This window comes from Talpa occidentalis, unplaced genomic scaffold (assembly GCF_014898055.3).
Source record: "Talpa occidentalis isolate TD23 unplaced genomic scaffold, MPIMG_talOcc4v2.1 talOcc4.8, whole genome shotgun sequence".
In the NCBI taxonomy this organism is placed as follows: domain Eukaryota; kingdom Metazoa; phylum Chordata; class Mammalia; order Eulipotyphla; family Talpidae; genus Talpa; species Talpa occidentalis.
In genome coordinates this window covers 36,389,014-36,416,164 of record NW_023605194.1, presented here as the reverse complement: position 1 = coordinate 36,416,164, position 27,151 = coordinate 36,389,014, and the positions used below count along the sequence as shown (strand labels likewise).

At 46.3% G+C, this 27,151-nt stretch overlaps 1 protein-coding gene across 1 annotated transcript in view; it reads left to right on the top strand.

Annotated features, from left to right (window-relative positions):
- TSPAN14 (tetraspanin 14) overlaps nucleotides 1–27,151 on the top strand; it is a 58,226-nt gene that overhangs the window by 4,011 nt on the left and 27,064 nt on the right. The window contains exon 2 of the mRNA XM_037497486.2: nucleotides 25,176–25,273. Within this exon, the coding sequence (XP_037353383.1) occupies nucleotides 25,193–25,273 (81 nt within the window). The 5' untranslated portion in view covers nucleotides 25,176–25,192. The remainder of the gene's footprint in view (nucleotides 1–25,175; nucleotides 25,274–27,151) is intronic.

Here is a 27,151-nt window from a genome sequence, read left to right as displayed (position 1 = left end):
GTATGGAAACAAGAAATGATGAGGTTACTAATGGAGGAATCACAGAGAGAACCAGCTTGAATGTGGGACTGGTATGTTCTCTGTAATGAACCTCTTTGCTAATCACATTTTCTACTCAGGCCACCCTTTGAGTTGTTAAAGAGTCAGCCATACTGTGGAACTTGCTTTTGTGCTTTGTCATCTGCTTGGTCTCTGGTAATTTCCAGTCGGGCCAGGAAACAATGGTGGAGGTGGTGAGACCTCAGGTTCTCCTGCTCTGTGGTTAACTCACTATCCTTAGGCATATTTCCCCCTTTTTCAAAGCTTCTGTTTTCTTATCTGTAATAGAGGCAAAGGTGGTCGCATTCCTGCCTGGTCATCAGAGTCCCATCATAGAGAATCTTTGCTCCAGGTGAATCCCAGCATTCCTGGTTTGTCTTTCATTACAGCAGTGTCCTCTGACTGAATCCATCTGGGGTATTCATAATTACTCCTCATCCATTTTTCTACCTTGACAGCATATTTTTTTTGTTTTGTTCAGACAGGGCAAGTGACTGTACTGGAAAGTATTCAGTGCCTCTGTCCTTAAACATGAAGATGAATAACACTGTCCAGCTCATAGAATGGACAGTGGTGAGGTCAGTTTTTGGATTGCGTCACTTTGTAGTGACCCAGACATGTCTTTGATTTTTATTTTTCTTCATCTTGGACTTGGTTTTATCATCTGTAAAGTGGGAAGAATCTGCCCTTTGTATCTTTCTGACAGGATTACTGTTACACTTCAGGTATGAGAATTGGAATCTTAGGCCCCTTAGTTAGGCCTCAGTTGTTGATATGGGGTTTGAGGCTGCTGCCATCAGGCTGATCGCTCTCAATAAAGTGCTCAGCTGTAGCTGATTATGGGAACCCCACTTCCTCTACTCTTGGGGCCTGGGGGTTTGGGTGGGGCTGGGCGATACTGGGCGGTGCTGTGGTTATCATAGAGGCAGGAGCTTAAAAGGGCCTGGGTGAATTAAGACTTCACTTCTTGTGGTTTGTTCTGTCTCCCTCCCTGAAGAGCTGGGAGAAGGCCCAGGGCCCTGTGTCCATCAGCTAGATAGATGGGGGGACCAGCTCCACCCTCCTTGGGTTCTTCCAGCCTATGCTGTGTGATTGACAGTCCCAGCCGTTAGCCCTAAAGTGGCCTCTGGGATCATGGGTAAGAGGTCTATCTCTAGTGCTGTTCACACTGTGTGTTCCCTGGAGCTTGGGAGAGCTGAGGCTGGGCTTTTCTACATAGGAAAGATTTGGGGAGGGACTAGGATGAGGGGCTGGGCAGGGGTTGAGCCTGAGGAGAGGTTTGGTGAACTTCCTTTCTGACTTTTTCCTGACTACCAGTCCCAGCTGCTGGGGCCTGTACTAATTTACCCTGTAGGGTCCAGAAGACATTAAAAAAAAAAAAAAAAAAAAAAAAAAAAGAGGCTTTGAGGAATTCATAATCTAACCCTTAGGAAAAGGGCCTTCCCAGTAACTAGAATTAAATGATTATCTCTTGGCCCTCTTTCATTTACACCTCTGGGGTCTGAGTCATGGTGAGCCCTGGAGGGTCTTAGAGGCCCTGGCCTTAAGAGTCAAGAGTGGTGGCATCTCCCCGGACACACAGTCCCTAGGCAGTGTCCTGTGCTTAAAGCATCAGATGCCAACTGGGGTGCCTCAGGAAACCTAGGCTTAATGGAAAGTGGCAGTTTCAGATGTGGGCCTTCCAGGGGAGGAGCTACTGGGCCCCACATACCGAATGCGGCAGCATTGGTGACTTTCAGTGGCTGGAGTGTTTTGATTCCCAATCTGGGGTGCCTATGTGCTCAAAACCTGCTCTTTCTGGGCCTGCTGCCTGCTGCCACCAGTGGAGAGGCTCTGGTTGCCCATCGAATCTGTCCCTGGCACAGACAAAGTGGTTCTCTCACTCTAGGTGAGGGGTACAGGCAGACTTGGAGCTGGATATTGTTTAAAAAAATTCTGATACTTATAAAGACTGTAAAGGAGACTTTATTCTGGACTGTTGCTATAGGTATAAGGACTACTGCAATGAAGGGGGTTCATAGTAGAGAAGAGAAATTGGGCAAAGCCTCTAATACAGCAATGTGAAGTGGGAATATATGCCCAAGGACATGGGGTGTAGGTGGATGGAACATTTCTAAGAGGGTATACTGATTCCCTTGCTAAACTGTTAGGATCCTGGCTGAAGGCCGAGTAGGGTGATTGGAAACTACCTGGAAATAGTGGAAGATGAGAAATTTGATCAGATACGGTGGGTGGAGGTGTCCATGACTTAACAAAATTCTTGCTACTGTTGGACTCTATAAGCACAGAGATGGAAGTCCAAGTGGAGTGAGGGGCTTGTAGGAGACTGATTAAAGTTTGGTCAAGGGGAGGCTGACTGTCCGTATCCTGAGGTTAGCAGTAGTCAACATTAGGTCTTGCGCGTGGTTCTTGCATGGCTTGAGCTCATTACCACCCATGTGTGTCCCTCAGGAGTCCCTCTTTGTGGGAATAACTCCTTTGTCTCCAGCAACCCCAGTCCTGTTCTTTCTTACCTTTTACTGGCTCCATGGCTTAGCCTCCTCAGCCTTTAGACGTTCCCTCTGTATGCGGGAAATAGTATGAAACTGGGCCCTGGGTTCCCTCCAGCCCACCAATTTGCTCCTTACAAACAGCTTTCTTGTTGGCCTCCCTTTGCCAGCTGTTGGGTGCCTGAACACAGCCTCTTGACTCTGGACAACCCTCCCTGCTTTAACCCTCTTCCCTTGGCCTCTGTACCTTGTGTTTTCTGATCTTCCCTTCCTGGGCAAACCAGTCTGACAGCTTTTTGGGTCCCTTTCTCTTCTGAGCCAGAGAACTGGCTGGGCTGTCTCATTTGTTTGGCGGGGGAGGGGGGGAGGTACTGTGGGGCTCTCCTCCCTGTGCCTAGACTACACACTCCAGGCCTTCTGGTGGCCCCCCTCCACCCTGCTGCACTTCCTTCCCCTGTCTGAGGCTTCCGATCCCTGTGTCCAGCCAACCTTGGTCCTCCTCCATGCGTGAGGCTCCTTGTTTTCTCTCTATCCTTCCTCTTGACTTGGTCAGACACTGAACTGATGACCCTGCTTGGTGTGTCTCCTACTTCTAGAGCTGCTTCTGGTTCAACAGCTGCTCCTGGTTTTTAGAAACCAGGCCACGCCCTGTTGTGAGAAAAAAATAAAAACTTGTGAAGGAAACCTGTTGGCTGCCGATGGGGGCAACAGTGGTGACAGAACCCAGCTCTGTACAGCCATCCTGCCTGCTCCAGCCATTGTCTGCTGTCGTCCTGGCTGCTTCCTGTCACATACAAGTAATGATGTAAACAGAGAGAGTTTTGTCAACAACAGAGTCGGTTCTAGTGATGGGGTTTTGGGGATTCACTCCTCAGGGAGCAAGGAGTAGGGAGTGGTATGTATGTGTAAAGTATAAAGGGGCAGGCTGGCCCTCTGGGTCAGAGTGGTTGAAGGCAGAGGAGGTGGTGGGGTAGCTGAGGTGTGATTAGAATCAGGCCCTGCTTGGGTGTAGGGGGTCCCCGCTCACTCATTGTAGGAAGATGGCGAGAGAGCGCTGGTCTGATGGAGGGGTTGTGGGATTATGAGCAAGAGCTGCCAAGGCCTAGGGCCACAGGGGCCCCTGAAAGGGGCAGGGGTTTGTTCTCAGAAACTGTAGTTTGAGGGCTCCAACTGCCAATGTGAGTCTATTTGTGAAATCACCTTTTTGCTCCTTAATTTGGGGGCTACTTGTTGACTATCTAGGAGTTATCAGAAAGCATTTTATAGAACAAGGAAACCAAACCTAAACCTTCCCTTTTCCAGCCTTCTTCCTCTGTGCCCAGGCACTCTGTGAGCTTGAGGGAGATTGCTAGGTAGAAAGAGCTCCATTCATGAACCACTCCCCACCTCTGAGTTCTCTCACCCAGATGGCCTGCCCTGTCCTGGTTTTAATAGGCATTGTGTCATACCCCTTAGAAGCAGGGCAGACTGGGATGCTTTTGTATTGTTCCTTAGAGGGAAAATCACTTGGAGGAAATACATCAATGCTTCTGAGTGCAGAGCATTTATTGACTGCCAGTTAAAGGAGGCTTTTAAACAACATAGATGTATCCCTTTAGTAAGGAATAAATATACGAACCCATCTCACAGCTCCATTTTGCAGCTTCCATTTCCTGAAAGGTAAATGGAGTTTAGTGGTTAAAGGATTGGGGTTTTGAGCTGGGATTTTGGAGGAACTGTTTTTAGCCTGTCCTTGGAGTTGGGCCAGGCCTAGAAATCTCTTGAAATAGCTTTCTTTAGCTGCTAAAATTCAGTGGGTACTTAGCACTAGGACCTTGAGCCTCCCTGATGACTTGTTAGGGCACTGAGAAGGATCCCTGCTGCAGGCTTGGGGTGCCTGTGATCCAGCTCCCTAGCACCCCCCACCCCAACCTGAGGAGAGAGGGATGTTGGGGCGGGGGTGGGGGGGGAGGGGTGCTATCTTTCAATTTCACCAGAGTGGACCTGCCTGCAGATGGTCCTCCAAGTGAAATAGCACTGGGTTTCCTTTCTGCCTTTGTCAGGATCTGCTCTTGGTCTTGCATAGAAAACTGTCTATTTTAGGACTTGGAGAGGAGTTGTGAACCAGAGCTCTCTGAGTTGCTAAGTCTGTATTTTAGAGACTGGTACTCCCTTCCCCCCTGCCCCCCCACTCCGCTCCCTTCCCATCTTCCCACCTCTCCCTCCACTGCTGCTTGCTCTAGGGCTACCTGAAGCTGCCTGCAGAGGTCAAGCTTTTGTGCCGCTAAACTCAAACTTTAGGGATTTTTAAATGACAGCTTAGGTTTGAATTTTTATTTTAAAAAATCTGTACACGATGAAAAACACACAAAGTTATATAGTGAAAATGAATATTTCCATCCCCGACCCCTTCGGTTCTGCTCCCCTGAGGCCTCAGTCACCAGATGTTGGGCGCCCTGTCAAGTGCCTCGCACTCCTCTTGCTTATTCCCATGTTGGTATACTGATTATGCTGTTCTGCACTTACTGATTTTTACTCCGGAGTTTATTTTGGGATTGTTCCATTTCCGCGCATAGTTTAGTAAGCCATGATTCACTTTATCAGACCCCTATTGATGGTCCCTGAGGTTGCTTTCAGCATTTTCTTTCTATAAGCCAGCTGTAGGAATGCTGCTTATAGGTCTGTAGTAGAGATGGCTAGATGAGGAATCCAGGCTTTGGGTGGTTAACAGGGTAAGAAGAAACACTGTTTTGATTCTAAGAAGGAGAATAAAAATGTCTTGAGTTTTTCTTTGGGAGCAATCTTCTGTTTCTGCAGTCAGAAACTATAGCTGGGACACTTATAGCGGGGGTACTGGGATTCCCACTGTTGGTTCAGCTCTGGTCAGCCTGTTTTCATGAGCACCTGTTGCTTGTCAACTTTGACCGCGCTCTCTACAGGCACTATGAAGTCTCTGCACCCAGAAGTGTGATCTAAGGGTGTGAGAGGCAGCCAGGGCCAGGTAGGAGGATTTCTTGGGGAGTTTAAGCTGCCTGGGAGTTTAGAGGACTTCTGGGCTGGATGTAAGTGGTGTGGGGAGTCTTGGCTGAGAGACAGACTGGAGTTGGGCTTCAGCTTTTAGAAGAGTAGATTCTCCTTTTAGAAGTAGATCCAGCTTTTAGAAGAGTAGTTTCAGGGGTTCGGTGAGAGTCTCTTGTCCCAACCCCACTGGACCTTCTGCTGCTCTGGGATCCCTGCGTCCTGCCTGCTCTGCAACGCAGGCCACTGTGGGTCTGACTGTCACTCTCTGATTTTCAAAGCCTGTGTAGAAGGTATGCGGTGTAAATAATAGAGGGTTTTTCTGTTTTGACCAGGCAGTTTCCTTTTAGAGCAGAAGCAGGGGGTAAGGGCAGATGAGTTTTTCTTTCTGGGTGGGTTGGGGCCAGGGAGGGAGGGCTATGAGAGAGGATGTGTGTTGGAGCCACCTCATGGGGTCCTCCTCGGGTCCTGTTTCCGCATTCCCATGGCCACCGTGCCACTGAGATAATCACAGCCTTCCCTTGTGAGGCTCTGGCCACCCCATGCCAGGGCAGGGCAGGCAAGAAGAAGGGAGATTTTTGGACTGGCTGCCAGCTAGCCCCTCTAAATAGAAAGGTAGCCGAGGAGACCCTGACCTGGTGGGTTTGAGACTTGCGTCCTTACCCTGTCTCTCCTGCCGTTGCCCTTGCTCGCTGCCCCTGTGAGAAGTCCAGAGCTTCCCATGCCCACAGCTCTGTTGTGTGGGGCGCAGGGACTCAGGCAGCACAGAGGTTTCTATTGTGGCCGGGTGGCAGTTAGGGCTGACCTGTGGGTCTGAGGAGGTGGGGCCTGGGGACTGACAGTGGAGCTATTCATGGGCTCTGCCCTGGTTTTCTGCTGCCGCCCATTGTGGATTTTTAGGGGGGAGGGGAAAAGAGGGGAAGGTCAGTGCTGCTTATTGTTACTGGCAGCAGGAGCCCAGTATGCTTAATAGAAATCCTTTGCTGGACAAATCTTAGCCACCCCAGGCCCCTCACGTATTCTCTGATGCTGAATGAGCTGCCCAGCCTGCCCTTTCCCAGAGCCCCTATCCTGGAGTTCTGGAAGGATGGGACCTCTGTCAAGATCCCCCTTTGTCTTTCTTAAGTCCCTGTGCTGTGCGGAGAACCCTTCCCTCAGCCTTAAGAGTTCTGAGCAGCTGGGGAGAGGGCGCCTTGAGTGCTCTGTGCCTGCCTTCTCAGCCACCTGCCCTCCGCCTCTGGGAGTGGGTTCTGCCTGAGCTCTCCCAGCCCAGCTGCATCCTTGGGTGGGGGCCAGACTCGTGCCTGGGTTGCTGTCAGTCTTGCAGGCCCCCTCTTTTCTTTGTAGCACAGTGTTCAGCCCAGTGTCCCCAGTTCTCACTCGAGCACTCAGCTGCAGAGAAGTCTGCTTGCTGGCAGGCTGGCTGTAAACCTCCCCCACAGCCTGAGCCACAGCCATTTTCCTTTGTTCTGCCATCTCTGGGCTCTTGAATCTCAGGCAGGCGGCAGGCTGGGCAGGCAGCAGGCAGCGGGTGCACAGCGCCAGGGGAAGTCCTTAGGACATGAATCTTCCCACTGAGCCAGAGTCATGTAGTCTCCTGGCCAGACCCTCAGTTTCCTCCGTTAAATATCTAGTTTCCCCAGCTGTACCTCCCTCTCCCAGTGGTGTTGAGATTTCTCTGTTTAATGAGAGTCTCCCTCTCTCACTGAGTCAGAATGACAGTGACTTGTACAGTGGGTTCAGGGAGAGAGCTCACCTATTTGTGGGTACTGAGTGTGCATGTGTGTGAGGGGGAAGGGGGAGTAGAGGGAGGGAGGGCATGAATGCCTTTGGGAGCTCTAACCTTCTGACCTTTGGCTGGCAGGCACAGAGTGTCTTCTTTCTCGAACTCCTGGTCCTCCTCTATGAAGTCCATATGAAAGAGCTCTTAGCATTTAGTACAGGGGTAGTTGAGAAAAGTTTCTTTTAATTTTGTTGTAGGAATTTTTCTCTGAGGGGAACTCTCCCTGCCCCTTCATGTCTGAATTTTTCTCTTCGTTCCTGGTTTTTGGTGGGCAAAACGAACTTTCTCCTGGGGATCCAATTTCTCCCAAGTGTGGGGTTGTAGGTGGAGCTGAAGGACACTCTCTGGCATTTTTTTGGAGGTGTGCCAACCTCAAGCCATATGTCTCCTGCTTTCTTAACTGCAGCCAAAATCTGTAATAGTCATCTGCTTTTGAAATAGAGCTGTTTTTATGAGCACTCATAACTCTCACTACTTTTCTTATGTTTAGCATTCTATCTTATCTTTTTAAAACCCATCTGTCTTGAGATCAGCTTTCTTATCTGACTTTTGTAAGAGAGGAAAAATAATTTCTCTTTACCTTTTTAGGTTCTTGGCTTACACACCCATGCAATAAAAGACAGATTAACAGGAGAAAAAGAAACCAAAGTTCAATAATGTGTATACTGCTGGTATACATGAGAAATAACCAGAAAAACTGAGTAACAACCCTCAGTGGCCCAATACTTCACCTTAAATACCTTCTGCAGCTAACGACCTAAGAAAGATATGGGGCTGGGGAAGGTTATGAGAAAAGCCCAGTAAATGAGGGCTTGGTTGTTCTGCAGACTTGAGTCCACATTTTCTCCATTTATAAGAGTTTCTTGTGATCTAGCCTGTCTTCTTTTCTGTTATGCAGGACAGACCCTTGCAAATGGAGATTTCTCTTATAAATGTCTCTTATCAAGGGTAAACTTTACTCCATTTTCAGAGGTTCTCCTGTGCCTGCTGCTACTTAAAAATAACCAGCTTAAGAGAATCCTTATGCCAAAGAGGCATATTTTGAAGTGATATATTCTGCTTCTCTTCACTCTCATTAGCTAGCTAATTCTTACAAATTAGGAAGCAAATCCCAGCCTTGGGTATGGTTGCACCTTGGAATGTCCTCATTTTAGCATGTGCTGTGCAAGACTTAGCAGAAAGATCTCACGTTCAGTGTAAAGTGCAATGAATGATACTTGTATGGTAGGTGGGCCCAAGTGAAATTTAGAAAAGTCATGATTGAGTCAGCAGGGGGCTCTGGAAAAACACACAGAGGAGGCTGGGCTTGAATCCCAGCTGTGCCACTGGGTGACTTGGCAATTCAATGTCATGGGCATGTGTTTCAGGAAATGGAAGGGCTGCTCAGATGAACTTTCAAACCTTTTTAGCTGTGACTGTTTGAGTTCTAGGAATCTAACTCAAAAATAGTGTGTTACTAATGTTTCTGCCTGACCCCTTTTTCACAACTTAGGATCTTTAAGGGGGAAGTGTCACTAGACAGGATTAACAGAGGGCATGTCTCCTCTGTGGTGGTTCTTCTTTAGGTCCCTGAAGGGGTGTTGGTGGTAGTGATGATCACCTTTTCGGATGTCTGGTTTTCAAATGGTCCCACAGCCCCAATGCACAATGTCAATTCTCAGGGGCTGGTGTAGTACCAGGAACCCCACCCTCACATCCGGGGGCAGGGTGGAGGGAGGATGACTTCATAGAATGACCACATTCCCTTGCAGATAAAATTGAACCTATGGGGAGAGAAATAAAGCTCTTTATATTTTACCTCTATAAAGTAAGGTCAGATACTGTTTTACTGTAAAAAGTAAATACTCTTTCCTCTTCCTGGGGAACCTAGGTTTAAATTTTGTCTGTGTTACAGACTCTAGCAGGCAAATCCTTCTTTTGCTGGTGCTTCTTCAGGGTGGGTTTCTCATCCTTTGTCTTTCCCCACTCAGCCTCCCTCCCCTGGGTCTCCTGGGCCTCCTGTGCCTAAAGGCCAGTGGCTTTCCTCCCATTGTCTCCTGGGCCTGAATCAGCCTCAGTGTCACTGTTCTGGGCTTAGAGTTTCTGCCCTGCATCACAGGCCTGGTCTTGGCAGACACCCAAGGGCTAAGGAGTTCAGCTTTGTTAGTCATTTTGGTTAGAGTAGCTTCCACAATTGTGAAATAGAATAAAATAACCTGTGAAATGCAGTGGAATGCACTAAAATACCAAGCAAATTTCAAAATTAAAGCATTTCTCCTGGAAAGCTGATTCCATCCCTGTAAATCAATGCACAATAAAGCTTATGGTTTCTACCCCGGGACTTGCTTGATGGTTTTGCTTTCCTTCCTCAGTGTCTGTGCTTTTCTCTTAGGTAACTTACATCCTTAAAGTTCAAAGTATTGCCCACAGGCCTGTCGATCAGAGGCACTGGCATCACCTGAGAGCTTTGAGCTCCAGACTCTGGGGTCCTCTCCACACTCGCTGATCAGAATATACATTTTCACAAGATTCCCAGGTGATTTGCATGCACTTTCAAGTTTGAGAAGCACCATCTCAGACACCTTTGCCTGCCCCATCCTGCCCTGCTGCTCTTGCTCCTTCTTTAGTCTGTTTTATGGTTTTGCAGTCACCCTCCTGCCCTCCTTGAAGTCAGCTTTAAATGGGCCTGGCAGCTGCAGTTCTGTGGCCCATTCTTTCTTGGTGTGTGGTTTCCAGCACCCCCCTGGACACTGGAGGTATCTTGGAGATGAGACTAGGGACCAGGGAAGCCCCCTTGGCTGGAACACCTCAAAGTCTGCTGGCAGGGTCATCTTTGGGACTCAGAACACAGGGGGTAGTTGGACCTCTCCTTTGAGAAAGAGCACTGCTGAGCCTCCTGGCCATCTGTTGCCACTTGAACAATGGGCTCAGAATCACATTGTAAGCATTATGCTTTTGTATTAAGACAAATGCGTTGTATGTAAAGATGTGTGGGTATATGTTGGAGTTCGATAAATAGTCAGAAGATGGACTGTACTTTTATTTTTTTGCCGGGCAAAAATAATTGAGGTGATTCTCCTGATTTTGCTAGGATCACCTGCCCACCCCCTGCTTTCTGGTGGGCATGGGTAGGGGGACTTGTGAGGGAAGAGCCTTTACCGCCCAGGCCTGGAGGTGAATCCTGAGGCTGACTAGTAGGCTAAGAGGTGACCCAGCTCCCTGCTTAGCTACTTGGGAGCTTCCTGGCTGTCTAAGACTCTGTTTTAGGGACTAAATCTTCTCTTTCCAGATTCCTCTCAGCTTTTTTTTTTTTTAATAGCAGTGTCCCACTATCGATCTACATATTTTAAAAATCTGTTTCCCTTCATTTCTTTTCTCGTTAATATTTTCAGTGCACTTAGTTATATTAATTTTTCTGCAGCAGGTTTCACTTTACATAGTTGTTTGGGAAATTTGTTTTGTTAGCACTGTGAACCTTTTCCCCAGGCTTGTTTGCAATCCTGGAAGGGGCCAGGAGCTAGGCTCTGCCCTGGGCTAGAGAGCTCCCACCTTCATCAGGATTAGGGGGTGCTCCCAATGCTGACCTTGGAGTGAAGTGGGCTGTTTGTCTTTAAACATATTTTGAACATCTTCAACCATAATCTTTACTCCTTCTAGGCATAGAAAAATGGAGAAAAGGAGGCAGTGTGTAACTCTAAATTCTCTTATTAGTTTCTTTGTGTTGGGAGGAGGAGGACAACTCCTACAAAGAGAACAGTTCAAATCTACATTAGACATGCAGGCCAAATCCTTGCACCAAACTCTACAGAGGGCCTCCCTTAAAAGCTGCCGAAGACTCAGTTGTTGGAGCGGAAATAATTTCTCAGTGGTTGAAGCAGAAGTTATTTCTCCCAAAGAATGAGTCCACTCACCCCGCAGAACGTCTGTGGTGTTTAGGAGCAGCTCTAACCTCAACTTTGTCAGCCCTGCCAACTGCCTTGCTGATTGTGTCTTGGTGCCATCGTCCCATCAACAGGGCCCCACCCAAAAGAGATGGGGACTCTCTGTTGACAGTCTGCTTTGGAGAGTCTGTTGTGCGAGAGACAGTGGCCTGCTACCTTGTGGGCTTGCACATATGGTGTCCCTGTCCCAGGGCAAAGCCGTTCCTCCCAAACTGGTGAGCTTCTAGATGGGGAGCACCCATCTGGCCATGCTCAAACCATCTGCCCTGTCGAGCACTTCCTGCCCATCTTCCTGCCTTTTCTTTTCTCTCTATGCCCATCCCTCCCTCCAGCACCTACCTCACCCATGTTTAGTGGAGGAAAGTGTGTGTCCTGAGTCCCTTCTGTCAGGCACAGGTCTCATTCCAAGTTCTTCTAGATGCCTTGCACACATCAGGTGCCTAAATATGCAGAAACACATTTGAAGTATTTGTCTCCCACAGCAAAAGCCTTTTCACCCTGAGAGACTTGCAGGGCGAGTTTGTGTGCTGATGGATTGCTGTGCAGATTGTCTTCAGTTGTGCTTCTGCAGGGAGCCCTTGGTCCTCAGGCCCTGAGTTGAGAAGTTAAGAGTTAATAGAGGGCCCTGGAGGTCATAGCACATTGGAAAATTCTAACATGGCATCTGGGGCAGGTAAACTGCCGTAGAGTCTCCACATCTTGTGTGCAGCCAACTTCAGTATGTGGACATTTCACATAGGCTTCGGTTTTCAGAAATGGACCTGTCATGATTATCGGGGGCTATGTGCCATGGCAGCTTGGGCTTCCCATCCTCCCGTGAGCCAGCAGCCTCACCTTCAGTGGCAGAGGGAAGGCCAGGAAGGTCCCAGACTTCTTTTACCAGCTTTTGGAGGAGTATGTGTGGGAGAGTGTGAGGGTGCGGGGTGGGGGGTGGGGTGGGGGATAGCAGCTGTGGGTGACTGGGCTGTGTCTCATCTGGGTGAGCCAGTACCTCCCTGATGTTGCTGGTGAATGAGTTGCCTAATGAATCATTCTCAAGATCTGTCTGTTGCTTGAATTTCCCTGTCTGTTGCTTGTTTATTTCCTTTCTTTTTCTTTCTTTAAAGGAAAAACGCCACAAACTGTTTAGTTCAGGTCAATTATTTTGTGGTCTCTTTTAACTTGGGTTTCTTGATTTTTCTCATGATTAGATTCTGGTTGTGCATTTTCATCAGGAACACCACAGAAGTCAGTGGGGCGTCCTCATGTGTTTCCTCAGGAGAGAATGACGTTGGTTTGACTCATTCCAGGTGATGCCAACTGTGGTCACTGGTGAAGAGGTTATCTGCTGGGTTTCTCCACTGCTCTGTTACTGTTTTGCTCTTTGTAATGAAGATGTGTCCTATAGGGAGATACGTTTAAATTACGTAAACTATTTCTCATCAAACTTTTAACCAACTAATTTTTGAACCTGTTTTGGTATGAATTTTTGTGTCCTCCCAACAATATGTTGAAAGCCTAATATTTAATTTGATGGTTTTAGGAAGTGTGGACTTTGGAAATACCTAAGTCATAAGGGTTCAGCCCTCATGGTTAGGATTCATGTCCTTGCCTTTTCCACCAGAGAGCGCACAGCATAAAGGTGCCAGCTTTGAAACAAGTCCGACCCTCCCCCAACTATGCTGGCTCCTTGATCTTGGACTTTCTAGCCTCCAGAGCTGTGAGAAATACATTTTTGTTCTTTCTAAGTCACCCCGTCTATGTTGTTTTGTTTTAGCAACTAGAATAAACTAAGACAGGACCTACTGGTGATTCTTTTCTTTTTAAAAAAGATTTATTTGGGTCTCCCTGGTGGCTCAGGCAGTTGAGAGAAGCTCACAGGCTGTCCACCGCCTCTGCAGCATGGGTTCGATCCCAGCTGGCTGGTGAGAATCCCACATGGCGAAGCAGACCTCTTCTGTCTTCCCCGCTGCTCCCCTTAGCAGTGTATTTCATCGGTTTGTCTGTTCTGTTCCCCGCTCTGTCTCTGGTGAATCCAGATGTACTTGGGTACATCTGGCCTATACCCAAGTTCTTGTATAAAAATAAATAAATCTTAAAAAAAAAAAGATTTATTTTATTTATTTATGCATACAAAGGCTGGGATGTAGGTCAGAGGTGTGGGGGAGGGGAGTGAGAGAATTCACCGAGACAGAATGGGGAGCAGACAGGCAGATTGACTGAAATACACTGCTGAGGGGAGCAGCGGGGAGACAGGAGAGGTCTGCTGCACCATGTGGGTCAACCTTCCTGGCTGGGGATTGAATCAGTGCTGCAGTGGCTGCTAATAGCTTCATAGTGCTGAGACTTAACTTCCCTTGTGCCATCAGGGAAGCCCTGGTGATTCTTCGCGAACCTGTCATTGCTGTGATGATTGCTGAGTGCTGATGATTGAATTCTATAATTTTCATGTACGGCTATAAGGGAAAAATTCCCCCCACCCTTCATCACCTCTTTTTTTTTTTTTTTAATTTTTATTTATGCGTACAAAAGCTGGGGTGCAGGCCAGAGGTACGGAGGGTGAGAGGATTCACCAGAGACAGAGTGGGCAACAGAACAGGCAGACTGACTGAAATACACTGCTGAGGGGAGCAGCGGGCCAGACAGGAGAGGTCTGCTGGGCCATGTGGGTAGCTCCCTGGCCGGGGATTGAAATCACGCTGCAGTAGCTGCAGATAGCTTCATAGTGCTGACAGTTAATCCCTTGCACCACCCTGGAGGCCCCTCTCTGGGTTCTTGTTAGACTGGTCTCAACTACTAAATTCACATCAGACAGATTAGTAGGAGAAAAAGGAATTTAATTACATGCACATGGAGAATTTACATGGACATAAATTCTAGAGCGAATGAGACAGATTAAGGGTTTATATTCTTGGAATGGGACTGGGGGCTGGGGGTCGAGGACTGAGGAGATTGTGTCTTATATGACAAGGAGTGGTGACTTATGGTGACAAAAACCACATGCTCCAGATTTTTGCTCTGCCACAAGATAGTTAAAAAGGGTTGTTTCTAGAGATGACCCTCAATCTTCATTCTTTAAAATTATGGTAACTGTGTCTCTTGAAGCCCTCAGGGCCTCGATTGTTCTTGCACCACTCATCAAGGTGGCAGGTGTTGAAAGAAGCCTGCTCTGCACATTTGGGGGTGCCTAACCCTCACCTTCTACATTTACCATTTGGCATTCTGCTGTGAAGAATTTTTTTCCTTCCTTATTTGTTTATCCATTTATCTATATTACAGTTAACTCTAGATAGGGTGAACTATGGATGGAGATAGAGAACTCTAATATAGTGGATTATTTTATTTAATGAGTTGAAATTCATTACTTTTATTATGTATTTTGATGCTTGCATTATTCCAGATTTGTCCGCTGGGGGGGTCCCTTCAAACTGAAGGCTGTGAAGAACCGCTCTTGAACTTGTGAATTTCCAGTCTGTTACAGTCCTGTGGAACTAGTCTCCATGTGTAGTTAGAAACAGACTCCTGGCATGATTCTGATGTTTTGGGATCAACTATACCAAATCCAGCATTTTTGAGTGTGCACCACATGGAGCCTCCCCTTGCTCACAGCCACCTGAAGAGATAGTGACCTGCTGTGCCTGCCTCCTTGCTGGGTTTCTGGGTCAGAATTTCTTTGAACAAAGGCTCCTGTAGCTTACAAAATAATAAAAATAGCAAGTTTGAAAATCGCTGGATTAGGTGACCTCCATTTCATACCCAGCATTCCCCCCCTCCGCCCCCTGAAGCTTCACCTCCCCCTTTTCCTCCTATGACCCACATCTCTCCCTCCCTCTGTGTCGTTCCTGATGACGGTGCTGAGATAGACAAATGTTTCCTATCACCAGATTAGGAGGCCCCTTAGTGTTCCTTAAGCTCAGTAGGTTTTGGGCTGTGGGTTTTGGTGGTGGAAACTCACAATGCTAAGCTTGCTAAGTTCAGGGTTTCATACAGGAAGCCACGCACTTAGAACCCAGTCCTGTTGGAGAGCCTGGAGGGCCGCAGAGCTGGTGGCCCAGGTTTCCTGGACTCTGGTTGCTACTGTGTCCTATTTCACACTGTTTCCAGCAGGTCCTAGGTTTGGGAGTTAGGTAGGGGATGGGTTAGAATAGGACATCAACACTTCTGACACTGAAGGTGAGTCAGAGAGCTGAATGGCAAGCCATGCATCTGAGGACCTCCTTCCACTCTCAGAGGGTAACAGTGCCTTGAGGCATATCTTTCCTCTGTGAGATTTCTGTGGATAATGAGGCAGCCTACTCTGGCCTGCCTCTGTGACTCTCTCTCCTTCTGGGACCCAATTCCCTTCCATATTTCCCTGTCTTCTCCTAGACTTCTCCCCTTGGGCCTTCCTGTTCCGTTGGCCTGTGAATGTCCCCCAGCACCAGGTGGGTTCTGAACATTACCTTCTCGGACAGCAGGAATGTCCAGGGCCCAAGTGCTACTTGGAGGTACAGGACGGGCCCCAGCTTCCTTGGGAGTATGGCTACCCTTCCCTGGGGTGGGCCTGTGACCAGGTTAGGTGCCAATCCTAGGAGGAGTCTTTGTCAAAGGCCAGGTGGAAAACCTGAATCTTGGTGAATGCCTCTGGAGAATGAGGGTAAGAGGATAACTTTGAGGGGGAAGTGCTTAGCTTGGGGTAGAGTAGATTATATTTTCCAGGTATAGCATAGTTCACCTGGGTTCTCAGTTTAGGGTCTCATATGGCCCAAATCATGGTGATGGCAGGAGTCCATTCCTTTCTGGTGTTTTAGGATAAGTGGGAAAAATCCAGGTTGTTTGCAGAATCCAGTTCCTTGCTGTTGGGAAACTGTTTCCTTGCTAAGCTACCAGCCAGGGTTACCCTTAGCTCCTTGAGCCTGTTTCTTCTTTGGTCCTTGCATGTGACTCCTCAGACCCAGAAATAATGCAGTGCCTCTCATGCTGGGAATCCCTGTGATTACTTCTGCCCTCAGCTACTGGAAAGCTCTGTTTTTAAAGACTCATTCAATTACATTGGGCCCACTCAGCTACATTCCCTATTTTAAGGTCACTTTAATTACATCTGCAGTCTCTTTGCCTTTTATATGGTGATAAATTATACTTCTTACTTTTTTCTCTACTTTGCTCAGTAAAAAGATGGCAAAAGATATTTTGAAGTCTATCTAGAGATATGAGTAAAAAAATGAAAACACCAAATTTTACTTTATTCTACAACCCCACAAAAGTTAAGATAAAGGGCCTCCCCTGGTGGCACAGCAGTTGAGCACTGGGCTGCGAAGCTGCCCGCCGCCTCTGCAGTGCCGGTTCTATCCCCGGCCACCAGCAAGGGTCCCACATGGCGCGAGAGACCTCTCCTGCCGTGCCCGCTGCTCCCCTCAGCAGTGTATTTCATCAGTCTGTCTGTTCTGTTTCCTGCTCTGTCTCTGGTGAATTCTCTCTCCCTCCTGCACTTCTGACTGTACCCAGTGCTTGTATGTATAAATAAATAAATAAATAGATAAATAGATAAATCTTTAAAAAAAAAAAGGTAAAGATTTATTTTTAAAGGAATCACTCTACAAGAACAGAAAGAATGAAAAGATTTTTTTTTTGCAAGCCAGGAATAGATGGGTAAGTGACCCAGTTTAAAGAATAGGTGTTGGTGTCACCATATTATTATTTTTGGGGAGGTGCTGGTGGAAAGGAGTATCAGAAGTGACTATAAAACTGTTTGGAAGCAGTTGATGTGAGTAGATAACCTAGACCTTCTCCTTCTTCTGTGATAATTAGTGACTGCCTCTCCCTTCAGCTGGACATTGGAAATTTATTCCACAGGAAAAAAACCAAGGGACTAGGAGACTCCTAGCATTCTTGGAGGTGCACATGGGAGCCACGTCCATTCCCCAGCCTTCTAACCCTATTTAGCTTCCAGATCACTGATAACCTATCTGCCAGGTAGGAGAATAAAAGAAACCTCACAGGGGTACCTGACTGGCCAAAGAGTAGTGAACTAAAGATGATACAGTGGGGATTTCCCAGCATGTGGATTTCCCACTTCACAGAAATTCACCCAAGAACTCAGCCCTTCCAGTTAGTTCTTACGCATTTACTTGTAGCCATAAGGAACTACTTAATCCTGAGGATTACCAAGAGTTACTAACACCTGAAGAATGTGTCTAACATGAAAGAAGCAAAACAAATAGGGAGAATAAAGGCGGCTTGAAGGAAATATTCTGTTTAGAGAGAATATCTTGAAAAAAACTAGGTATTTTCTCACAGAGATAAGATTAAAATTTAACAATGAAACAAGAATAGGATACTATTAAAAGGGGTGTTTAGAAAACAATTAACAAAGTTAAAAAGGAGACCAGAACAAAAATATCAGAATTATTGGAAGATAAAGTTGAAAGAATCTTCTAGAAAGTAGATAAAAAAGATGAAGCGATAAGTAATTCAGCAGAAGAGGTAAGAAAACAAAGCATCAGCCAAGGTTCTCATATTCATTAATAGGAGTTGCAGAAAGAGAGAAAAGTACAAGTGGGAAAATCATCAAGAAAAAAATTTCCTAGAGGAGAAGGGTGTTGGTTTCCATATTAGAAATGGTGAGCCAAGTGGAGGCAGAGAGACCCAGACAGTACCCTGAGATTTCACAATGCTGGGGAGAAAGATGATCCTGCAAATTGAGAGAGAGAGTGAAACAGGTCAAATTCAAAGTTGAGGAATCTGGGTGTTCCAATACACTGGACTATAGGACACCGTAGAGCCATGACTTCATCTTTGTGAGTGAAATGGATTCCCCGCCTAGAATTCTACCCACAGCCAAGATTTTATTCAAGAGTGAAGTTAGAATAAAGATGTTCTCAGGCATACAGGATCTGCAAGACTTGCCTTTGCCTGAAGGATTTCTCCATAGCCGGGATCAAAGACTAGCTTATGCTCACTGGCAGTGTCCCAAATGAGGTAAAGGGAATTATGTGCATTCCAGGTTGAAGCAATTCAGAAGGCTCCAGAAGAGATTTCCTCTGGGAGAAGAAACAAAACATCTGATGTGAATGAACTTTCTCAGAGGATATTTGGAAGGCTGAATTTGGGGTTGAATATTGATAAGTTAATAGAAAATTAAGCCAACGGAAAAGAGGATTGTTAACTCCAGAGAACAGAAAGTTGTACAGGAAGAGAAATCAGTTACATCTCCCACTCTGGTGGTGTAAAGTCTGAAAAGTACTGTAGCCAATGCTACAATCTAACTAACTACAGGGAAGATATGGGAAAGAAATGGGAGAGGAGAGGATGGGGGAGTAAAAAGATGGATAGGTAATACCGAAAATGGAAGAACCTGGGAATAATAATATAAATGTATTATGTGCAGAAATTTCTAAGGGATATTTGGGGTGTAAACATCTGCTAAAAGTTGAAAGTGTCTCCTAGAAAGGGGAAGGCCTGGCCTAGGGCCTAGGATCTGCTATTTTTCTCCACACAGCTTTTATAATAGCCAAGTCGTAGATTATGTGTAGGGATACTTTTGAAAGAAAAAAAAAATTGAAGCAATAGCAAATCTAGAATGTAATCATGTAGACTAATTATTACATTAGGGAATGTAATAAGGGAAGTGCTATTTTTCATGACGCTCATTTTCAGTGTGTAACTAATTGTGTACACACTGGATTGATTTTGTTCAATGTTCCTTACTGTGGGCCATGGTAACAGTTGGAAAGCCATATTTGGTGGTCTCATTGCCAGTTCACTGTATGCACTTCTGAATTGTTCAAGTAGTTTACAGTTGAGTGTATGCTACTTTTTTAATTTAAGAGGAAGGAGGAAGGAAGCTGCAGGTTAATATAATTGCAAAGGAGACAAGCCCAGGATCCAACATACATTTATAATGCAAAGGTGATAATGTAAGTGGGACAATGGGAATCTTTTAGAAAACCACTTAGAAGTGCACAATTCCAGGCAACCATTTTCATGCTCTTATATTCCATTTTGGCCTTTACCCAGGTGGTTGCAAATTGTTTCATAAGTGCAAACCATAATGTTCAGATTTCATACTTAATGCATGTTCTTATTGTTTTGCTTACTTTTTGCTTACTTTTTTTGCTTTTTTAAAAAAGATTCATTCATTCATTCATTCATTCATTTATTTATACAAGCACTGGGTATAGTCAGAAGCACGGGAGGGTGAGAGAATTCACCAGAGCCAGAGCAGGGAACAGAACAGGCAGACTGACGAAGTACACTGCTGAGGGGAGCAGTGGGCGTGGCAGGAGAGGTCTGTCGCGCCATGTGGGACCTTTGCCGGTGGCCTGGGATCAAGCTGGTGCTGCAGAGGCTGCGGGCAGCTTCGCAGCCCAGCGCTCAACCGCTGTGCCACTGGGGGAGACCCCTTTTGCTTACTTTTATTTATTTATTTATTTATTTATTTATTTATTTATTTATTTTTTAATTATAAATTTTATTTTTATATTCCCCATACGATTGCGACTCCCTTATTTTGACCCCAATCCCTCCCCTCCCCACCCCTCACCTCCCATAGAGTGTCTCTGGTTCACAGTTGTTTGTTGATTTTGATTTTTACTTTCTTATAGTTATTCTTTTTCCTGGTCCTTTATTTAGGTTTTCTAGATTCCTGCTATGAGTGAGACCATCCGGTATTTTTCTTTTTCTTTCTGGCTTATTTCGCTGAGCATGATCCCTTCCAGCGCCATCCATGTTGCTGCAAATTGCATGTGTTTGTCTTTTTTTTGCTTACTTTTAAAAGGCAAATTCTTCGACATGAGTTTATTGGATTAAGGGTATTATTGTTTTTGTTTGTTTTGAATGACTGTAACTGTATTGATTACCAAAGGATAGTAACAGTTTACTCTGCTGCCACCAAGGAATGAACAATTCAGTCTCATGTGGTTTTGCTAGCAATAGTAGTAGTAGTTTTGTTTTTGTTAAAAAGTATAAAAATAATATCTTTGCACTGTCTTTAAGTTTCATTCCCAGTGATGTTGACTATCTTTCATCTATTAATTATATTATATTTCTATTTCAGTATAATGTCCATACTCTTTGTTCATTTGTCTAAATGTGGAATCTTTTGTTAAATCTGAATTTTAATTTATTTATTTATTTTTTATATTAGTTTTTCTTTTAATTTTTTTACATCATTGTTCATTTTTAAACAATATTTGCTTTCCCCCACCCTCTCAGGTGTAGTCCCCATAGAGTTTCCTTCCCCAAAACACCCATGCACCATCACCTCAGTCCCCTGTGATCCCTCCTCCCTCCCTCTGATCACTCTCCCTCCTCCTCCCAGGCAGTATGTCTCTGATTTATAATTGTCTGTTTTTGCTTTGTTGTGTTTTGTTAAATCTGAATTTTTAATTGTGATATTTACCCTTTGTCATAATTGCTGCAACTGCAAATAGCTTATCATTTGTGTTTTCTTTTTTATTATACTGTTGCTTTTAATTGTATGTGAATTTAAAACTTTGTATCTGTTTTATGTTAATATTTCTGTACTTTGGATAGCTTTTTTCCCTTTTGCTCAAAGGTGAGATTAATTAGACCTGAAATATCCTGTTCTCCTGTGTGCATGCCTGTGTGCAGCCTTTATTGATTGATTTTGGCTTATCATTTAGTTCCTTTCAGATTGCCGACCAACTATCTCAACACTATTAAGTAATTTTAACTTTCCCTCTTGTTTTGAGAATTTGACGCTGTGACAAATACCTGCCTCATATTTGTCTCATAAATACTTTATTTTGTTTCAGTAAGTTTTGGAGTTAAGGCAGTTTGTGCAATTAAATTTTTCTGATAGCTGTTTATTGTCAAAAGTGTGAAATGGCTTTTGGTAATTCTCTGTTGCATTAGTAATAAGTATTTGTGAAAAGTTTATTCATCTTCTTCTAGGAAGCTAAGATTCTGCGTGGTGTGCGTGTGTGTGTGTGTGTGTGTGTGTGTGTGTGTGTAAGTAACTGAAAGTAAATGGTCTTGTCAGTTAAATGAATTAGTGGGTAGAGAGTTAAGTTCTGCCTTCTTCTGATGTAACTCAGTTTGGCATATAAGGTGGAATGTCAGGGACCACAGTTACTTTGGAGTCATTTTGGCTGATAATTTTGGTCATAGTCTGGATTCTAGTTTCAGCATTACCACCTTTATCACCTTCTTGGGATTTTTTTTTGGTAAATGTGGTGACACCTCAGGTTGGCTGCTTAGGAGTACTTGTCAGTCCTTTTCCTTTGATGTGAGCTTCTGAAGCCATTGAGCCAGATCTCAGGAGCTGAGTATTGACAAATACTTTATTCCTTCACAAAACAAAGGCCTTCTAGCCCTGTGTTGGAGGATGTGACTTAGGCCCAAATAAGTCTTCCATTACCTCCTTCAGTTTAAACTACAGGATATGCCTATGTGGCAACCAGGATCTTTTTGTGACACTGGGGTGTCACTGCTTTTCTTCCCACCAGCCTGCAGAACAGAGAACAGCACTAGCAGGAGGCAGCATTTCCTCCCTGCTCTTTTAAGTTAAGCAGGGGTGGGTATGGGGTACCTCTCCCCTCCTCACCAGTCAGTTGAGTGTCTTCTCTTTCTATGGGAAAGAACAAGTGGGTGAGGAAAGATTAAATGTCTGCCTTCAACAGTTTCCTCTTTTGTGGGTTGGAATGGGGAAATATGTGTCATTGGGACATCCCCGCCACTAGATCTCCTAGGTTTATTCTGGCCCAAACAAAAATGGCATAATACACATGTGTAAACTCTGGGTTGTGTGGCAGGTATGTAAAGGGATGTTTTTGAGTGTGGCACACTGTGTCATGGTGTTTCTTTCAGGTTGTTCCCTGCGTGGACCTGGCCAGTGTAGTTCTGAGTTGTAAAGTTAATGGAAAGTGAGGGCTTGGCATTTATGGTGTGGTTTTAATATTCTCTGGGTGTGGATTTGGACCCTGGCAGCTCTGAAAGCAGAGTTGTTTCCTGGTTGGCCCTGTGTCTTTGTGGGGTGAGGCCCTGGGAGGCCTGTGGAAGAGGGTGAAGCAGGTGGTAAGGGGGGCCTGGTGTCACAGTCCAGAGCACTGTCTCCCTGACCCCTTTGTGCCTATGAAGCTTCCTTTTGCCTTTCCATGTTCAACACACGTGAATAGAGCTGAAGGAGCCCGGGATCTTCAGGTTAAGACAGTCCCTTAACCTGTTTCAGAGTAATCATTTATCAAAGGCCCCAGGCAGGGCCAGGGATGAGGTGCAGTACTCTGGAAAGCATACAGGCATGTGCTGACTTGCTGGTTTCTTCATGGGGGTGTTGTGGGGGGATGGAGGGACTCTGGGTTTGTTTCCCACTTCAGGGTTTTTGGGAGAGCTCTTCACCATGGCTGGGTTCAGTGATGTCTGAGGTGCAGCCTGTAAGATACCTGAACTCTGGGGTACCATGCCTCAGCAGCCCCCTGAATCTCTAGGGCCCCATTTCATGGAGAACATGGCCACTCACATTCTAGATTTCTCTAGGAACCACTTGGGTTGAAGGGGTACATTTGCAATTCTAAGGAATAGGGTTATCTTGTCCATAAAAAGGAACAGGGTTTCTACCACATAGAACATTTTCCTGCCTAAGATCAGTTCCCAAACATTGGCTATTCTCTGATAAACTCAACTTGAGTTTTAGGTTAAACATTTTTTCCCCTTATATGCATGACAGTCATCTGTAGCTAGAAAAGAAAACCTTAGTGTTCCGAGACTTTGTAATCTGCAAAACACAAGTGGGTGAGTGTTGGCTACCTTTAGTTAGTTTCCTCCAGAATCCACCCCTACCATACCCCCAGTGTGTGGACTGCACCACAGCTAACAAGGTCCTTCTGCTTTGCAGAATCCCCACAGGGGCTGCAGTCCTGTGCCTAGGCTGATAGCAGTCTATGGGCATGTGAGCATCACCTGGAGAACGTGTCAAGGATGCAGGTTCTGGGTCCCAAGGCAGACCAATTTGTTAGACTTTCCAGAGGACAGGTCCTGGGTATCTGTATTTAGAATAAATCATCCCGATATTTTCAGCTGGACCCCTCAAACCCAGTGACATTAGGGATTGGTCACCTCATTTTAGTTGAGTTGCTGCCACCGGCATAGGGCAGGGACTTGCTTAGGATGAGGTCACATTGCCAAAGGAAGGAGCCTGGGTCTCTGCCTGAGAGCACTTGTTCCTCTCCCTGCAGCCACCCGTGTGGCCCGGGCTGCATGACCCCATGTCAGTTGTGTCCCTCAGCACTCAGGATTGTATGTCCATCCAGTCTTAGAGGCAGTCTGTGGAAACACTGTTCTGATGGTGGGGTGGGGTTGGAGGAGATGCCTACTGCTGGGTGGCTGCATCCTCTGGCTGATTTTGGGGGCCAGAGAGCCCAGCTTCTCACAGCAGGATGCTGACCACTCTCCCAGCCCTCTTGCAGGGAGGGGGTGAGGAATGGTGACATCCAGCCTGTGCCTGTTGATTTCATCTGCGGTTAGGCAGTCATAGTACCCTTCTCCAGAGGAATATGGTTTTCATGTCCTGCTTGGTACCCCTTTCTCAGAACATTACAAAGGGGAGGCTGTGCCTCTGAGGCTGCCTTACAGGAAGGAATGTTGCAGTAGCCATAGTGCAAGAAGGCAGCAACCCCGCCTTCTTCTTGGCATTGTGGGTAGGTTGTCTCCTCACGGTCCAAGGAACCTTGTTTTGCCTTTGCCCCTCTTCTCGCCCCAGTAAGTGGGAGGCTAACCAGGGACTGGGCATGAGTGTTCCCCTGTGAGCCTCAGATCCCCTCTGCCCTCTTAGTCAGCTCGAGGCACCTCCCTTCCTCTCGACCTCCCTCAAAGGTTCCCTTTGAGGATCTTTTTAATTAGGAGTCTCTGAGAGGTTTGGGGGGGATGAACACAGATAAAAAAAGAATTCCCTACCCATAGTCTGTGCTGTCCATGTTTTGAACTTTACTGGGCTCCAGGAGGCCTAAACAAGGTTCTAATGGGTGGGGTGGGGTGAGGTGAAAAGAGGAGGTTAAGCAGTGGAGGAAGGAGTGGGGGGAGTGCTGGCTGTAGGGGCTTACACAATTCCACCCAGACCAGGGTGCTCTGCCTTCCTCCCCGGTGTGAGGCCTGAGCATGGAACATTATCTCAGAAAATGTTAGATGAACAAACACAGAGCCCTAATTCTGGCTTTTCTTTACAGGTCTTTCATCTTCTTTCCCCAAACATGATTCTCAGTGATCAAGTCCCGGCAGCTCCTGTCTGCTCCACTGCAAGAGGGTGGGGGTGGCAAGTCCTTTGCTTCAGATCCTGGGCCCTGGCATTGTTTTGTCTTGTCCATCATCAGGCCACATGACATTTCTGAACTCCTTTTTCCTCAGCTGTGAAGTAGAGAAATCAATACCCAATGGAAAGGTGATGAGTCAAATGTTTGGGAAGGTTCCAAGCAGAAGTCTTATTATTTAGGAAGCACTTTAAAAATCACCATTTTCTGATTTTTCAAAAATTCTCTTATTCTTTTAGCTGTTTTTGGAAAATTAACCTGTTTGTTTTTTTTAAGGTTTATTTATTTATGCATATAAGAGCTGGGGTGTAGGCCAGAGGTGCAGGGAGTGAGAGGATTCACCAGAGACAGAGTGGGGAGCAGAACAGGCAGATCTACGGAAATACACTGCTGAGGGGAGCAGCGGGCGAGACAGGAGAGGTCTGCTGTGCCATGTGGGCAGCTCCCCGGCCAGGGATCAAACTGGTGCTGCAGTGGCTGCCAATAGCTTCATAGTGCTGAGACTTAATCTCTTGTACCATCAAGGAGGCTCCCTTCATTTTTGCCTAACCTGGAGCTGCCATTGGCTAGGCACCCTGTGCCTGGACTTGTGAAAGGACACAGGGAAGGACCAGGAGATTTCGGGAGTCTGTATACGAGCCTCACTTTGCCATTCCCTTGAGGAGCAGGTTATGGGGAGGTTTTGAAATTGACTCTGCCATCTCCTAACTCCCACATCTCTCCACAGATCCTGCTTCTCAGAAGATGCACTATTACAGATACTCTAATGCCGAGGTCAGCTGCTGGTACAAGTACCTCCTTTTCAGCTATAACATCATCTTCTGGGTGAGTGGATAAAGGTGGTTGTGTTTCCTTTTAGTCCTTTATTTCGCATTTCATGGTTCTTTATGTACTTTTGATTGGCCAGGCCCCTCGTGTGGCCTTGGATAGGATATTGGGCTGGGTTGATGAGCCCTGCCCTCATGAAATAGGAGACAATTATAAAATAGACTGTTAAAAAAGTGCTGGATGGGAAAGGCCAATGTGATTGCAATCTAGGTTAAGAGGGTTGTACCCTAGTCTTGGGGTTTCAGGAAGACTTGGGACTCTGGCCTGGATCTCTCTCTCTCTCTTTGATACTCCCCCCATCCCCACCTGGGGAGTATCCCAAAGAGGCTGCCATGTACTTTGCGCAGATTAGACTGGGACCAGGCCCAGTTCTAGGTTCTAGGAGGCAAGAGTGGACAGTGGCATTAAAGCCTTGTTCCTGTGCTGTTTAAGTTCGACCAAAGAAGTGTTAGCGTACAATGTGACAGAGCAGGGAGGAGATGTTCCTTGGCTAGGGTGGTCAGGGAGGCACACTCTGGGTACGTGACTTATGCAATGAAACCTGAGTAGTTAGTCAAGAGGCAGCTGTGAAGGGGCTCTGAGGAAGGAGCTTTCCAGGGAGCTCCTGCGGGGAGAGCAACACACACAAAGGCCCTGAGGTGTGAGTGAGGTTGGCATGTGCAGGGGATAAAAAGGAGGCTGTGTGGCCAGAGCTGAGTAACTGAGTGAGGACAGGGGAGAGAGGATACAGGTTAGGACAGAGACATGAAAGAGGCAGGTCTTGTAGGACTGTGCAGAGGTCAGTAATGCTAGAATTATTTTCCACTTCTTTTGGTAACTCTTGGTAGGCTACAAATGATCAAACTTTGGAATGAGTCTGCAGAGTGAGGGGGTGGACAGTGGTACCATGTTCTGAGATGAAATTTGGGGGCAAAGGGTTTGAATGGTTCTTAACCATCTGCATGGAGATGTCTGTTTTCTGTGTCATTGACCATCTTGGAGATGAAGCACGTGGTCACCATCAGAGGAAGGGGTGGACCACATGGAATCCTCAAAAGAGGAGAGCATGTTGACTGAGAAGAGGTGGTGGATATTGAGCCCTGGGTGGGGCTGAGGAGGAAAGTCCACTCCAAAGTTGGTTGCTAGTGAGTGGCCTGTGGCAAAAAAAGACCAGGTGATTTTGTGTTGTGGGAGCCTCGAGAGGAAATCTTTCAAGTAGAGAGAAATAGTCAGCTCTACCACAGGGAGGTGAAGTAGGATGAAGACAACAGTGACGTTGGCCTTGGCAAGATGGAAGTCATTTGTGATCTTGGCCAAAGTTGCCGTGTGCTCTAGGGGGTAAACATACACCTGGAGTTATCTGAGAAACCAATGGGACATGAGGAAGTGGAGCCCAAGACTCATGGCAGTTCTTTCAAACTGTTACACTTGAAGAGGGGCAGAAACATTGGACTCTGGTTGGAGATAGTCAAGGGTTAAGGGAGCTGTCACGGTACGTGTGTTGCCAGTGGGGTTGGTGCAGGTACAGGCAGACATTGATTCTGTGAAAGGGGGGACATGATTGTGCACAGAAGCTTTTAAAACCATTACATAAGCATTGTTTATAGAGTCTGTGCTTGGGCAGAAGGAGGAAGAACAGACTGAGTGCCCACAAAGCTACCTTGTCCCTCTACTGCGGATATGGCGTGTCCCACTTGAACTGGAATCTGGTGAACGAGGTCAACTCACTGGGACTTCTGAGCCTTTCACAGAAGAGGCTTTTATGGCATCTTCTCCTGATGATTTATCTCAGAGTTTTTGGGTTTTCTGTCCTACAGCAGTAGGGTGGGATTCAATGACTTGGCCATTCACCCCAGGTCTTTTCCTGTGCGCAAAACCTGTCACCAACAACCTCAG